This window comes from Rutilus rutilus (genome assembly GCF_951802725.1).
Source record: "Rutilus rutilus genome assembly, chromosome: 18".
In the NCBI taxonomy this organism is placed as follows: Eukaryota; Metazoa; Chordata; class Actinopteri; order Cypriniformes; family Leuciscidae; genus Rutilus; species Rutilus rutilus.
Window position 1 is genome coordinate 22,579,903 of NC_140231.1, and position 16,721 is coordinate 22,596,623.

At 39.3% G+C, this 16,721-nt stretch overlaps 1 protein-coding gene across 2 annotated transcripts in view; it reads right to left on the bottom strand.

The window, feature by feature from the left end:
• Positions 1 to 1,121: 1,121 nt before the first annotated feature.
• rxraa (retinoid X receptor, alpha a) overlaps positions 1,122 to 16,721 on the bottom strand; it is a 124,165-nt gene continuing 108,565 nt past the window's right edge. For both annotated transcript variants that reach the window (XM_084386513.1, XM_084386512.1), the window contains exons 7-11: positions 8,910 to 9,039; positions 7,445 to 7,577; positions 5,183 to 5,274; positions 4,508 to 4,613; positions 1,122 to 4,206 (exon numbers count right to left, since the gene is read on the bottom strand). In XM_084386513.1, the coding sequence (XP_084242639.1) occupies positions 4,053 to 4,206; positions 4,508 to 4,613; positions 5,183 to 5,274; positions 7,445 to 7,577; positions 8,910 to 9,039 (615 nt within the window). In that variant the 3' untranslated portion in view covers positions 1,122 to 4,052. The remainder of the gene's footprint in view (positions 4,207 to 4,507; positions 4,614 to 5,182; positions 5,275 to 7,444; positions 7,578 to 8,909; positions 9,040 to 16,721) is intronic.

Consider the following 16,721-nt stretch of genomic DNA (forward strand, 5'->3'; position numbering starts at 1 on the left):
ATTCAAATCAGTCCAGAAACTTGTATCTTCAGCAGAAGTATGGCCACATCAACTTGTTCCTCTGTTATGTTCTTCTACCCACTTGGTCTCAGAATCCTCAGATTGAATTATTTGGTTGCCCTGGCCTGCTACTAGCCATATTTGTTTTTCTTCTCTCTTGTAGAAATGGCAGATCCAGATCACCTGTGCTATTTTGTCAAAGGGTGGAGAGCTCCCCTCCAAAACTGTTTCTAAAGCTCAGCTTCTCTTCGTGAGTACCTTTTATGGACTGGTCATTAGCTCTACTTTTTGCGAAACCATTCATATTCTGAAACCTCCTCTAAAGTAAGTGTGTCGACAACGTCGAAGACAGAGTCTAAGAACATCCTGGCATTCTGAACAAATTTGAAGAGGAGAACTAGTTAGTTGTGCATTTTCTTTTTGGCTAAGTAACACAAAATGATGTTGACATGAAAAGGACATGCTCCTTTAAAGTACCATATAAAATGTCATGCATATGACGATAGTTTCTTATTGGAATGTATATCATATAATTGCACTCTATATAGGGATATTGTCCCACCATGGGATAGACTGGGGTGTAACCTTGGATGAGAACTCATGTTGCGAGTGGGTGAATATCCATTGACCGTCAATGACAGCGGTCTTCTACATCACACAGCAACATGTAGGCATCTTGGGGTTCGCCACAAGCCTCCTCTGTACAGTTGTGCTCCTAGCAAGAGCTTTTCATGTGAATAATAATGGTAATTAATAATTCACTATAGTAACAGACATGATGTACCTTTCATTTCACTAAGCTGAAGGATGGCAATGCATCTTCAAAAAATGGAAATGGACCGTGAGGGTCCATTCATTTGCCTTCCTTGCCTACTTGGACAGATCACACTTGTGATTTAGTATTTGTTTCAGCATTGTGTACGCTGGTAACATTTTCTATTACAAAAAAGCCACCCCACTTTAGTTATGACTGTGGTTGGATCGACTTCAGAATCAGAAAATGCTCATAAACCTGACTTAATAAAACGTTTATTGTGTCATATGAACGAGGCAATAACTTCCTTACTGTAGGCTATTGGAGATCATGGCGATCAACTAGATTAGAGAAGACATAACGCATATCATTTTTTAATTAGATGTTTAATTTGATTGAAAGACAAAACATCAAAGAACAACTCACAAAGTAGAACAGATGACTTTTTTTCATTTTCTTAAAAATAAGACAAAATATGATGAGAGGACAATCCTTCTCTTTGAGATGGCAAAAGAAGGAAACCAAAAGGCAAAGCAGAGGTGAAAAGGGCGAAGGTGTCAAGAGTTGACGTCACCCCTTACACACTCCACTTTAAAATGCTCCGATTTGAATTTTCCCACTTCAAATCAACATTTATACAATGTATACAACAGCCCACAGAAAGAGGAAAGGAAGGGAGAATATATAAGCAAGGAATAAAATTACATTTGTACAAAAATAGATTTTTCCCCCCCCTACAATGGTTTTATTTTATTTTTTAAAAAGGTCCTGTCTCTGTGACGACTGAAGCGGTGACTGGGTCAAAGTTTATCCTCGCTCATTTTAACGGGGAAAAAGTGGCCAAACAATATGTTTCTTTAGATCTTTTCATTCCAGACATTTGTGTGAACAAAAATGTATTCATCTACCAAGGAGCTGGTGTATGATCCTTTCTGAGGGCTCTGAACTGCTGGTATCAGTCTAAAATTTTCTGTTTTCTTTCTTTTTTTCGTGTTATTCAAGGCTGAACACAAAAGCTTCAGCAATTAAAAAAAACATTTCTAGTATCTGAGAATATAACAGTGCAATTAGGCCTGGTTTTAATCAATTTAAGAAAAACGATAGGTTCCTTTACTAACATTGTCTGGAAACATTTAAAGAATGGATTTATATACTTTCATATTTAGAAATATACACACATTTACATATAGACAAAATATAGCTTTATGTTATAAAGCATGTATTAATTCTATCAAGGTTATCACTTCTGCATTACTCCATTTCCTACAAGAGAACGTTTTTCATCTTAATGTCACAAACCTGCGTATGGCTTCAAGATACTGGTGATCCAAAATACTTATCCATTAAAAGGTCTGGTGAAGCCAATAAAATTCCTTTGCCACGCAAACAAAACAAGGTTAAGTAATCGTAGAGAGGCATCCTAATAAACAGCACTGACTGAAGTTGGTTGGGCTTCACTCCATCTCGAGTGATCTAAAATCATGCTATTGCTGAGACCCTTGTAAGACTGCACTCAAACAAAAACAAACATTGATAATATCACGTAAAAGTGCCATTTTTTCCTCTGATTAAATACTTGTACAAAATTCAAGTAATGTTGCAGTGCTGCATCTCCACCACTAGGTGGAAGTCTCAGCTCTCCCATTGCCTCAGTATTCCCTACCAGTACTGCTCCACTCCTCCTATGCAAAAACCCGAATATCTCTCGACAAACTGCTGGAGACTCCAAATCTTGGTCCTGGCGGTCTAACCTTGTTCACATGTGGTCTTTCATTGCCAGAATTTGAAAAACAAACTCACTATGGACAGTCTTTGGGGAAAAATGCTAAATGCATAGTTTAGCAGCAGCAGCAGCAGCAGCATACAGGAAAAAAAGAGAGAAAATGCTAAAGACGGCAAATTACAGACCCCGAAAACAAATGAAACCTTAAAAAAAAAAAAAAAAAAAAAGGCCCCGAAGCCTCCATTCTCTCAAAACAACACAACATCTGAAACATGAGGTTAAGTGCTTAGAAACATCCTAATGATAACACACACTTGCAAGACTTGACTGCATGAGACGGCTGGTGCAAACGGCTGATGCAGGAGAGGATGGGCGACACAAAGGACTCAATATACCTTGATAAAAGTGACTGAAAGAGAGGTAACGGCACACGTTTTGAAAAATCATAAAACAAAAAAAAAATACAGGATACCAATACTGAATTGGTTGTAATAAACTGTACAAGTGTCGAACAAGTTCGGAAAATCACTTGAGGTGAATTAGTATACAGACAGACGAGACGCACAGTGGGACACGTGGGCGACTTCTAGGTGGCAGGATGTCCACTATAAGCGTCCTTTGTTTACCTTATTCACGTTTCGGCATCATGAGCTCTGACAACAGGCAGATTGGATTAAAAGCTCATGTTTCGAGTGCATAATGAAAAAGTGTGAATGATCATAATCCAAAACTCAAAGTGGCTCATTAGACTTCGAATCTACTCACAGCGACCTCGGGCATCTCTTCCTTTCTGATCCTGAAGTTACGTCCTTATTGTGTCTCCTACCCACCACTGATTACGCTGGGGGTGAGCTGGGAGAACCAACGCGGCCTGTGATTCCTCCCTTGGTTCCTTCGTTCAGAGCAACCTCACTTTTTAAATGACAGTAATTACAGGAACATTCTATCAGGAACAGCCCGCTTGAGGGAAAAATGGCAATTGCAGCAGGATTGTAATCGCAAAAACTCCCACCAGGGGCTGAAAACACAATGTTTGTGTTAGAAACCCGGATCATTACCCCGCATTGCCATCATTATCATCTCCCATAAGTCTTCATGCGCCCAGACACGGCAGCCCAGCCTCAAACCCGAATGTAAGACTGCTAAAGTCGGCCCATCCATCAGCCGCATGAGGCTGATTACAGCCATGGATCCCTCCCATAGGACCCATTATATCCCAACATACACGATCCTGCGCAAGACATTCCTGCAATTACTGCATCTCCATCAAATATATTCTTTTTTTTTTTTTTCATATTTATCCATTGAAGGGTAGTTTGATACACCTGTGTCCAGTATTGTCTATGGGCTTCAAGTCCATTGTCATCTTTTTTTTTCTTATGCATTATATATATATATTTATATCTTTATACAAAGTATAAAACAGACCCATGGACTCCATGACTGTGTATTGGAAACGCTGAGTTGAGCGGCGGTTCTGAAAGTCCGTCTGCTCTGGCAAATGGTGTCACGTGTTCCGCTTCTTCAGGGCCTTTGGGGTGGTAGACCCTTGTTACCCCCAGCCACAGGAGGGCGTTATGTCATTGTCATTTGGTGGGGCGCCTCTAGCATCTCCATGAGGAAGGTGTCGATGGGTGTGTCCCCTATGAGCTTGAAGAAGAACAGATGCTCCAAACACTTCAGTCCAATGGAACGCAGGGCAGGGAGCCGCAGCAACAGCTTAGCAAACCTGCACACAAAATCACAAATAATCAAACGTGTAAATAAAAAGACAAGACAGATATACAATACTGATATATATATATTTTTTATCTGTCCTTGATACGGCTGACAACCAGTTAACCTTTGAAGTTGGACAAGACCTGACAAGTATGAAGCTATGAAACTTTGGTGCCTTTTCTCCGCAAATTTAAATCAATCAAAAAGTTGCATCATAATACAAATTTTTTTTTTGTGCTTTTTTTTATTATAAATATGCTACTTGTGATGTCATTCTGCATCCAGGTCTTCACTGCAAGTGGTTCTTGTACCTTCCAGGTTGTTCAGGGTACTTCTGTTTGCAGTAGGCTTCCAGAGAGGCATAGACCTTCTCTCTCAGCGCCTCCACCTCACCAGGGTTCGACAGGCCTTTGGAGTCTGAAATAGTAGAGGATGTATAACAAAGTTAAGTTTTGGAGTAGGAATTGAACCATCCTGCTCCACCACACCCTCAAAGAGAATGGTGTTCAAACGGAGCAATGCAGCCGCTCAAGACCGTTAATGGAACCAAACGAATTTCTTCAAAATACTGAACTGTTCTAAATAAGAAACGGGTCCGTTCTGGATTCCCAACACTAATCCTCCCTCAACTCAATCTGGTACTCTGGAAGAGGCTTCTGAGAGCCTCTAATTGGGAAAATAAGAGCTGTCTCTTTTCCCCCTCTCTATAAAGTGAAGGGAACAGAGGAGAGGTCTGTCCTCGGAGAATGAGCAATGCGCTCAGTGAATGAGAGATGCTTTAGCGTACGTGATTGGGGGGAGGGGCTATGTTTACTATGGGATACAAAGGCCACTGTTAAGAAACATTGGACCGATATGGAGAGTGAGAGGAAATTAAACAGTAAGAGAGGGAACGGGTTCAGGAAACATCACAGGCTGGACACTTTATAGCAATTTCAACAATTTTTTTTTCATGTAGTGTCAGAAAAAGGAATATAAAGTAGCACCTGGGTTGAAAAGGACGATGGCTCGAAGGCACCCTAGCTCTGTTTTATCCATCTGCATGTCTCTCATCTTTGACACCAACTCTGTCAGCACCCTGAATATAAGAGAAAACACACAGGTTAAGACTGAAAAACAGCTGCCGAGAAATGAGACTCACGCGGGCAGATATCATTCCATTACTGCTTTAGCGGGCAGCAGCTCTTAAATATAAATATCGCCTCAATAAAGATGTCTAAATTGGCATGACTTCCTCTGATCCAGAGGGTGACGTCTCCTCTGTCGATCTTGGCCTTTGCGTGACCGGGTGACGGAACACACACTGGTGCGATGCAACCTCGTTCCCACTCTTAACACACTGTAATTGAATTGGCCTCCTGGAACAATGAGCGGAGGGGTGGGGAACTTCAGCCCAGTGTTTAAGTCGACCATCCACTTCATTTGTGCCATGGCTGTCACTTGCAGAGGACCTGATAAAGAAACATTATCAGCGGCGCGCATCTTAATGCGAGCGGCATTAACATCGAGATCCATTCTTGCAGAGGAGTCGAGTGTATTCTAATGGCTAAAGCAGCCTCTGGGCGGTGAGAGGCGAGTGGAGTCTTCAACCACGGTCAGGTGACACGGCTGCAGGGGATGTCAATGTTCCAATTACCATTAATACAGTCGTGATTAGTATTTCTGTTTTAATATAAATTTCCTTAAACAGAAGCGTGTAGGATTGTTTTCTGCGAATATCTGTTTCAAACATAAACATGTTAGATTTATATTTAGATGTATAATACTAAATAGTAAATATATATTTGCCTTTAGTTTTTACTTTTTACCATTGCTATTCTTTATTCATTTCTATCTAAAGCTACTTCATTATTGGGAATGCTTAACAATGCATTTCACTTGCTATGTTTTCATCCAAAGCTGCGAAATTAACTTGTGCGTAAAATTGGAATATCGCATGAAACATTTGCGAATTAAGCACTGGTTTTGTTCCATGTGTTCAAGAGAACAAAGTTGTTACTTCCTGGAAAATTGGCACAAAATATTTGTAATAAAAAAAAAGATGCTGCAATCAGGGAATCCACTGTGGCTCTTTTTTTCCTACATCATAAATGACTTGTGTTGCAGGCGTGCAGGCAAAACCCAATAAACGCTTTAATGTTATCTGGCGTTCGGATTCCTGGTGTTTGGGCATGCAATCATGTGAGACGCTTCTGGGAGGGAATTAAACCAAATCAATTTGATGACAGACTTTGGCTCAGGCATTTCAGAATGATCAAACCAACATTAAAGATGATGTGCAATGAAACTGATCCACTGGTTAAGTCCAGTTTTATCAGATAAAAAATGATCCGCCTTAATTGAGCGCACAAATCTTTATGTGCATTTTTAGAATTTATGCCATCTTGGCGTTCCATCTAGTGTTTTTTTTATGCAATATTCTAAATTTGCATAAACATAGGTGGATGGAAACATGCTGTTGTCAACAAGCGGCGCTGCTGCGTTGTTGTACACTTGACAACTAAACTTTGTACTCCGTAACACCACGGCCCTCTTCAAACCTTATCTGGGTTTAGATCTGGCCAAACAAAAAAGCTGGTAGCACAGCATTGTTCAGGTTTGTTGAGAGCAGATACAGTCTAAAGCCCTTGGCGACACTGGGTGTATCCGCCATATTTTTTGATTTCATCATAAATGACACACAAATGGATTTCCTTTAACATTTTCTGTCTGAGCACTCGACCATTTCTGCATGACCTCTGTTTCCAGCACGGCTGCATATTTAATGAATATCGATGTAAATCCATAGAAAGCTCCACTGGCAGAAATGTCAAGGTTCCTCCTCTGTCCTCGTCATGAACATTTCCAGTGTGACCATCTCTTTGAGCCGTTATGCATGTATACGTTCCATATTGTTAAAGCTTGGAAATATATTACCAAAAATAAAATATATGTTTCATTCAATTTCAAATTTTACATATATTTCTTCATAAAAAGTATATAAAAATACACACACACATATATATATATATAAACATACATTTTGAAATTGAATGAAAAATGATGTTTTTTTTTTAATATAGTATCAGTTTACATATATTTCGTAATGAAAAATATGTACAAAACATCCACACAAATATGTAAAAAAAAAAAACTCTAAAAACATTGTACTATATTTTTATTTATTCTTAACCCTTACCAGGTTATGATCGTTTGGTCAAATCATCCACGAATTTTCAGTGGACCAAAATTAGAAGTATCATTCGAACCTGTCAAATATGGCTCCTACTCCGGCACTGTGGGCGCTGTTCCGGTGCACGTGTAATCCCGTGGCCAACAGTATCCCGTCCTTCACTGTTATCGAACGATGTGAAAATGACGCAATGAGGAGCTCATTCCATCCTGAGAGAGACAGGCGAAATCATGATAAAACATTCCGCACCATGAGAGTGAATTAAGCAAGTATCGGAGTGACAGGGCTCCTTTAACTAGTCTGCCTAGCAACTACCCCACTCCCCTCATTTCCCCAGAGTTGAGCTTGGGAAAAACTGAGATGCTTTCATCTGTGAGACAGCAGAACTAAAGGGGTTATTTATAGAAAACCTGAGAGCTCAGAGAGAGAACGAGAGAAGACCCTCTCAACATGTTCTTCAGCTTGTTCTGCATAGATAACTATGACTAGCTAATAGAACGGGCCATAAAGGAAATTAAAAGCAAAGCAGTTTGTTGAACGGTGGTCTACAGAGCATCTATGTGTTCAACTCATACTTTGTCAACTTCTTAGAAACATAGAAACTTTCCCCCTTTTCATTATTTTGCATTTGTTTTTAGTGCTTCTCTTCAGCCTTACACCACAACAATTCATGACACGTTTTGCTCTCCCCACCACATAAATGAACTTCATATGAACTTCAAAACCAGACAGCATTTTTGAGGATTAAAGGTATGTTCAGCATCTAGAGTCTTAAGTAGGCAGAATTCTACAGTGTTGTCTATGTAGGCAGCAAACTAGGTTAAGACATACTGTATAGTTTATTAACAAGTCATTAGAATGGTGCTCAAGACACTTAATGGTGGATGTCATTGATTAGATTGCAGCAGCAAAACGCAAAAATTCACAAAATTAATTTTAAATAATAAAATAATGGATAAGTTCAAAATGAAGACAATGTATTTTGATAGACTTTCTGATTGTCAAATGTTAGTGGAACTTTTAAATAATTTTTTTTTTTTTTTTTTGAAAAAGTTAGTTCTGAGAAAAGTGATTATTTGATAAGATTTCCAGATGACCCGTTTCACATTGTGTATCTGATGAAATCTGAAAGTAATTCCAACTATATCATTTCTTTGTGCCGTTATCGTTATAGTTGTGGTGTATATCTTCCTTCGTGTGAACGGGGCTTAAGGCAGCAGCTCACTAGGTTTTGAAACAGTCTGTTAAAAACAAACAAACTTAACTGCCTTAAGGGATTTTTTTGTTGTGTTGCAATTTCAGGCAATTTTAGACCTTTAAAAATGCATTTAAAACCTAGCATATTGTCTAAGCAGGCAGAGTGCTACAATGTAGTCTAGATAGACACCAAACTAGGTTATGAAACACACCTGTAGTATCTGCATAACTTTCAATTCAACACTCCTAATTCAGTATTTTACATTTTAATGAACTGGTCCTGTTTCTAGCCGAGTAAGCCGTTCTTTATGTGTGCTTCTGTCAGTTTGTGCTCTTAAATTCACCTGCTCGTAGAAGAATGACCTGGTCGTCCAGCGGGAGCTCAGAAAAATGCGGAATCCTCTTGGCCCACTCCACTAGAGTGAAGAGCTGCTTGTCTGCGGCCTGACAGATGTTTGTGACTGGATCATTGGGCTGTTGGAGGACACAAGAACACAAGTGTCATACACGTGGGTCCATCTAAATGTCTAGACACATGTGTTTGATTTCACACACCGTTGTGTTTAAAAATGTATCAGAATGCAATTCAAGTACACATTGTATTTTCTCAGTGTTAACACAAGGGGCGCTATAGTGAGCATTAGCTTAACCTGCCATCGTCTTCAGTCAGTTTTCTCTTTCAGGTCAACTACTGTCATGCTGGGGCATGGTTAAAGTTACTTGAACTGTTGACATGTTTATAGCTAGCTATCTGTTTAACGGCACAGATATTTCAGGGTTACTTTATCACCCTCTTGAATACTGCTCTCCTCAGCCTCACACACGGGGACTAATCCGCTTGGAGCAGAAGTGAACAGGAAGGCAAAACAAACAGTGCTTTTGCCCCGGCCTGCGCAGGAAATACCTGCCGAGAGCTGGTGCTAAAAAATGACTCTCTTTCTAATCGGGCGTTTCCTGCAGGAAGCTCCCTGGAACTAAATTCACTTTGACATATTTGGCCATTTCCAAACATTTATAGAATACCGCTAAACTAATAAAAGGACCCAGAGAAGGACACGTAATTAACTGTCAAACAAAGGGTTGTGGTTTAAAAAAAGAAAAAAAATTAATGCATTGTTCTTGAAAATGCCATTGTGCAGGACGTCACACGAGGGAGTTTGTGTACGGCAAGTAGCCTTTAATGCCTCCTGCAGATTTGAGTCTATTAGCACGTCTCGATGCGGAACGCTCCGGCTCCATCAAAGAGAGAGGACAAATGAGAGATATGAAAAATGGCATAGATGATTCCAGCTTCACGTTGCGTGAAGCCAAGGGAGGGATAGATACGCTGCTTTGTTTTATAAGATGAAAGTGAGTCAACGGCGTGCGGGAGAGAGGGAATGAGCGCAGAAGACAGAGGAACGCAGCAGGAGAGGGTTTTCTGTAAGGACGAGAACAAATAGACATTGAGTACCGTTTCTCAACTCAAGTGTCAAAAGGAAAGGCATTAGAAAACATCAACAGGACATTGCAATGGGTGAAAGGACAAATAGTTTTTTAAGAAAACAAACAGAGGGGGAGAAGAATTATATCAATATTTATCAAAATTATTGGTGGGAGGGTGTGTGTGCATTCCTGGAAAATCCTGACCTCACATTTGGCAGCCTGCTAGATTCACTCGGTGCATTGCAGGAAGTTTATTAATAGGTTCGACACAATGACACCACAATTATGAGTCAAGAGTTTTTGAAAGGGTCAATATATCAGTCGCAGTCACTCAAACAGCCTCATCTAACAGTCCATAAAGTAAAAAACAAAACAAAAAACACTCAGTTAAGAAAAGACAAAAACTTGTTGGGTTCTTGTTTCATGGGGACTTTCCATTAACAGTTTTATACTGTACAAACTGTATATTCTATCCCTCAACCCTAACCCATCACAGAAAGCTTTCTAAATTTGAACCTTTCAAAACATCACTTAGTATGATTTATATGCTGTTTTCTCCATAGATATTGCCATTTTATAACGTAGGGTTTACATTAATGTTTGACCCTTCTCAGACCAGGCCTGAACAAGCTTGAAGCTTTTCAGATGCGATGCCTGCGACAGATACTGCGAGAATCACTTCGCAATTATATCCAGAATATAGTCATCCCTCAGCGATGCGAGCAGCAACCGACGGTAGAGGAACAGATACAGCAACGGCGGTTGCGATGGTTTGGCCATGTCTGCAGAATTATCGATAACAGATTACCAAAACTCTAAAACCATTGTATTTGCAGATGCCTTTTTTTGTTAATTGTATATCTAATAAAATGTCCAAATACTTGATGAGACCACTTTGTGGACATTATTAGATGCAAGAAACATCTCCACAGTTGGAATTTGGGAAATGACTGATGACAGATAAACAGAGGGCTCTTCTGTGATTTACGAATCAGAACACGGGAACTCCCAGGAGAACTTGTCAAAGAGTTGAATGTTTCCCCTCTATGGTATTTAAGTGGCTGTTTAAAACTCGCACTGACAACAGCAGCAGATCAAAGGCAGAAGTTGGAGAAGGCAAACTGTTAACCAGACGCAAAGCCATCTCTCAGAACACAGATGCAGATTATGAATATTTCTGTGGCTGATCAGGGACATGCAGATGATCCTCCTTGGTGCAACAGTTTCTGCCATGTTCTTTAACACATACATAAACAAACAGATAATGAATTCACAAAGCAACAATATAAAGGAAAGCGAAGTGGTGAAGAGAACCTCTGATGCTCCTCAAAAGAATACATCTCCCAGAGTTCTTGTTAAACACGGTAATAGTCATGAATGATGAATAGCCATCTTAGCTGTTTACACTGACCTTGTTTCTTCACTCAAAACAATCAAAAATGACCAAGAAAATGATTTCTGAGAAACACTGTTGATATCTGAAATCAACCCAAACAATTGTTTCATTGTTTTTTCAGTGATATTACTTTTCTCTTTTGTAATGTCTCTCAGCCATCTCTCTTTCTACAGTCTTTCTTCAAATCTCCCTCTTGCTCACTCTCTCTCCTCTCCCATCATGAGTGGACACGCCCCCTACTGCTGATTGGCTACAATCCACTTTTAACAGCGTTTCTCAGAAATTGCTTACTGCACCTTTAACGTGCTTAACAAATATATTGATTATTGGAAAGAAAGAAAAAATCATAAACATATTTAATGCTTTTTGTGGGGGAAAAAAACTATACTTTAAACAAAGCTAAAGTTCAGGTAAATGTTTCACGGTCTCTCCCACATTAATTAATAAAAAATAAAATAATTAATTAAAATTAACAAAATATAAATGTGATGAATAAAAAAAGAATCTGTACATCAATAATGATTATTTTAAAGGCCTCTTCAATGACAATGCAAGCTTCATAAAGTGTGCAAATACAATACTATGGTACTACAGGTCAGGCTTAAAATGCAGCACTCCATTTTTAAGCAATATGTAACTAGGTGGGGTTCATCTCCCCATCCTGAGAGGTTGATCTAGATAAAAATGTATCCAAGTAACAGAAAATAAGTGGTTGATGGAGGAGGTAAAATCCACCATGAATGATTTCTATAGTGTGAATAAAGCCAGCCATATGATTTGCTTGAGACTCGGCAGCGCGGGGCGAACGCTAGCCCCAGGGCGTGAATGATGACGACTTTTTAAGATTCGAGGAGACGCTTTGATAACATTCTCTTCATGACCATCACAAAACAACGGCTGTTTTTGTTCCCGCTGAATGGAAAGCATTCGGCCTGCATTATTCACAGCGGATCCTGGTTCCGGGCTCTAGCAGAAACACCACGCTTGCATATCGCACTATGAAATTTTTATCACTTGAGGAGGAGAGATGAGAGACGGTTGAATTTTTCATTATCTGCTTAAACTATATTATTGTTGGGTGACAAAAGAGAGGAAAAAAGGCAGTCTGGATTTACAGCTGTGCAAGACGAGCGAGACGTCTGCGAGCTCACGTGACATATCTGTCTCAAAAACACTTCCTGTGACTAGAGATGCACACATACATCATCACAATACTGGTTACTGGCCAATTACAGGTTATTAAATCTATCTATAGGTCTGTGTGTGTGTGTGTGTGTGTGCGCGCGTGTGTGTATGTATGTATGTATGTATGGAAATAATTATTGGCACATCAGTATCGGACTGAATTTTCCAATTCAAATCAATATTTAAACAAACATTGAATAACCTGCCAGGGCTATCAGCAAAAATCTGTTGTTAATTTTACCTGATAAACACATTTAAAGACATTTATGCTACCTTTTTGTCAGGTTTTCAAGCAGAATCAGTGCATGTACACGCTCAACGTTGTCAGATCTAAATGTTAGAAAAAAAAAAAAAGAAGTGAAAAACGAGCAAGCGTGACAGTGTTCTCCTCTAAAGGCAGCCCTACCCTGCCTAACTGGAGGCATGTTACTAACGCCTGTTTAACTCCTGTTCTAGGTCACCATGAGATAAACACACTTCATTCAGCTTGGCCAAACCCCAACCATTAAGCAGCAGTGGTGGCCCATTCATGAGCTGCACTCCCAGGCCGAGGTCCTCTGATTAATTAGTGCACGGGGCAGTGGATTCCAAAAGAGCACAGTCAGGAGGGGAGCTCCAGGGACAGCGGGAGACCATAACTCTGACAGCCGGCCAAGAGAACATATTCCAGTAAAGTGTCTCCCTCCAACTCTGAACTGCTACATTATTATTATTATTATTACTACTAAAATCCTGTTTTAAACCATCATCTACAGCCTTCAGGATGAGTTAGACTGAGTTGAGTTTAGCTGAGTTTTGGCTTGTTTATCTCTGCCTGGCAGCTTAACGAATGTAAAAACTAATGACACTTAATGTGGTGATATTCATGACATCTCCGGATGGGGCCCAATCTTTGCATTTTAAATTTAACGAGGAGGTACTAGATTGGCATCACAGAAAAAAACATAATTGAAGGCATGGAACAAACAAAATACCCCATGGTTATTATTAAACTAGTAAAATAAAATAAAATAAAATAAAATAAAATGATTCCTTAAAACTATATAAATCACAAATCAAATAGAAAAATGTCCCTAGAATAAAAACTACTTCTGAAACTCAAAAGGTGAAATGTAAAATATAATAACTACTTTAATCGCAAAGCTAAATATAATTAATCGCAAACCAATAATAATAAAAAAAACTGAAAAACAACAATAACCTTGGTTCACCCCTGCACTCACAAAACGAGCCCTCTACTGGAGATACAGTGTAATGAACCAAACAAAGACAGCGAATCAGTGACTGAGTGCTTTCTAATGTAAAGCCTGGCAGCTTCTCCCACATGACAGGCCTTATGTTCTCCCTCGTCTCGCTACCTTTCCCCAAACGTCGGTCCTCTGTTCCCACACATCTTCATCTTCCCGAAATAACTCCCCATTTACTCACATAACAGCTTCCAGAACATTTTCGCTTCGGTACAGAGCAGTCCCAAAAGACGCACTCAACCGCCCAAACTCTCTCTCTCTCTCTCTCTCTCGTTCTCTATCCTCCTCCTGTTCTACCACTCTTCCTGTGCGAAAAAACTCTCCTCAGAGGCTGACGGAAGGCTGAAAGCTCCCAGGGACTGTCAGAGTATTTCATTATTCAAACAATGCTGGAAAGTGAAGCCAATGATCACTTTAGCGGTGCTGATTTGTCATGGTGACTAGACGAGGGAGGGAGACTTCACAGCACACAGGTAAATTCAACAACTTTATCTTGCTCTGCTTCTCTCAGGGAATTACCAACCAAAACTCTATTAAAACAGATTAAGAAGTTGGATGCATATCCTAGTGGTTAACGTACGTGCTCTAACAAAAAAAAAAAGGTTTGAGTCATAGCCTAGCGGTTAGTGCACATTTCAACACTTTGAGCTGCAAAAAGTTGGAGTGATAGACAACTTAGTACACATGCATCAACATACTGAGCAGTAAGAAGGTGGACTCATGGCCTAGTGGTTAGTGCAAGGGCTGTCACAATATCAAAATAATTAATGATAACGATATTATAACAATATCCATCCATGTTATTTTGCAACGCAGAAGTAAGCTATTTTCTTGCGAATGTGTGAGACTTCCAATTAATTAACTGCTATGCATAAATATCAAAAGTGCAGTAAACGCTAAAACTATATGAGTGTTTATAATTATGACAATACATTAAAATATGATAAGAAACACCAGTCTGCAATAGCAAGTAGCATAACAAGCTGTTTTGTACAGCTAAAAATAACTGGAAGAGGATGGCACCGCAGTTACAAATGGCTACGCCCGCTCTTACATTAAAAATAAGGTGAACAGACATTTTGAAGAAAAAAACAAACAACAAAATCAAGAAGTCAAATTCATATTTAACTGTTTATTTTGTGCTTTCTATTGGCAATGACAAAATATGAGTGGTGAAAGGAGGAGAGAGAGTTTGTAACCATAACTATAAAAAAGCGTGCAAAAAGAATATACTGTTGATCGGCACTTGCAGACTGGGGTGTCTATCACCTTTTGGTTTTTTATAGAATACAAAAAAACTGACACATTGGTGTCACATCAGTGAGCTTACTTTGTTTGAATGCGGGTAGTGTGTAGTGTGTCGTGCTTTCATCTGTCAAGGTGCAATACTGCCACCTACTGTGTTGGAGTGTCAACAGCTGGATTATTTATGATATTATTGTAAGTGTAGTATTAAAGGTACAATCATTTTTTGCCGCTAGAGGGCGCTACATTCCAAACAACAACAACGGCGTAGCTTGATGGCGATGTGAAGGAGCGTGGAATGATGGGAACTGTCGTTTTAAACTCAACCGTGGATGTAAATCAGTCAGACGGGAATCGAAAAATCATGTTCATGGATGAGGTTAAGTTTTATTTTTATAATGACATGCTTTTTGTGGCGAGGGGGGCGTGGTTCAGCGCGGTCTGTAATGGGAGAGAGAAGAGACGAGCTTTGCAAGTAGGTCAAGTGCAAATGACGAACACCTGTGTCTTATTGCAGTGATCGGCGGAGAGACCGCTTATAAGCCGCGCGCTGGAACGAGAGAGAGACTGAAGAGAAAATTGGACGCAGAGAAAGAAAACCGGTGAATCCGTGCTCTCATTTCTGAACTGTTTTGTGCCGTCGCGGTTGCCACGGTGAATGCGCGTTGTGTGCGACTTTTGTTTGTTTTGTTTTATTTTAATAAAGTACCCAGTCACGCCGACCCCTGTCTTCTTCCTTCCTGACTCTTGAACCTCATCACACTTTTATTTCATTAAAATGAATTAACCGCAAGAAAAGTAAGGTTTAATACTAAATTGGTTATCATAGATGTTACTGTATGTCGAATTCATTGTTGTGATAACGCGGCGCAGTTTTACGTGTTCTAAACAATTGTTGTAAAAGTACATTCGAACATACCCACATCATTTGCCAAAATACTGATTAATCTTTATGTATAACACATGCTATATTTATTTATATGGCCATAAACACCAGACGTGATAAACAATGTCAATAAACTAAACACAAATCTAAAGCAATAATACTTCCCTTACATAAACATAACTATTACCGAATGCTACATTTGAATATAAAATTAAGCATGCTTTGTCGACAGAACCAGCTGCAATCGATAAAGAATAATTGTGTTCCATAACGACTGCAAGAAACAAGCTAACGTTTGTTGCTTGATAGAACGTTCAACTACAACTTCCGCATTTGTCAAGGACTCCACGCAGTACGAGCCCCGTTTCCTTGGTTAAAATCGCAATTTTCTCACGATTTAAAAATAGTTGGAAACATTTGGGATATTGTAAGTAATCAACTTAACAAAATATATAACACTGGCCTTGAGATTATGGGATATTTTAATGCAAAATTCTTACATATTGTACCTTTAACATGATATCAATATCTTTTTTTTTTTTTATATCATATTATTATCATCAGTTAGTGCAAACGATCTGACTCATTCAAGTGTAAAAAAAAAAAAAGAACAAAAAATTGTTGTTCAGATTTTGGCTCATCATCCCCTCCTTCAAATAATTTCCAGGCCTACTTCCACTATACCTTTCAAACCAATGGCAAAAAAACCCAGAATATATAGAATATAGAGGAAATATGACACTGTAAACTTCATCAGTCAATGTAAGTCAGA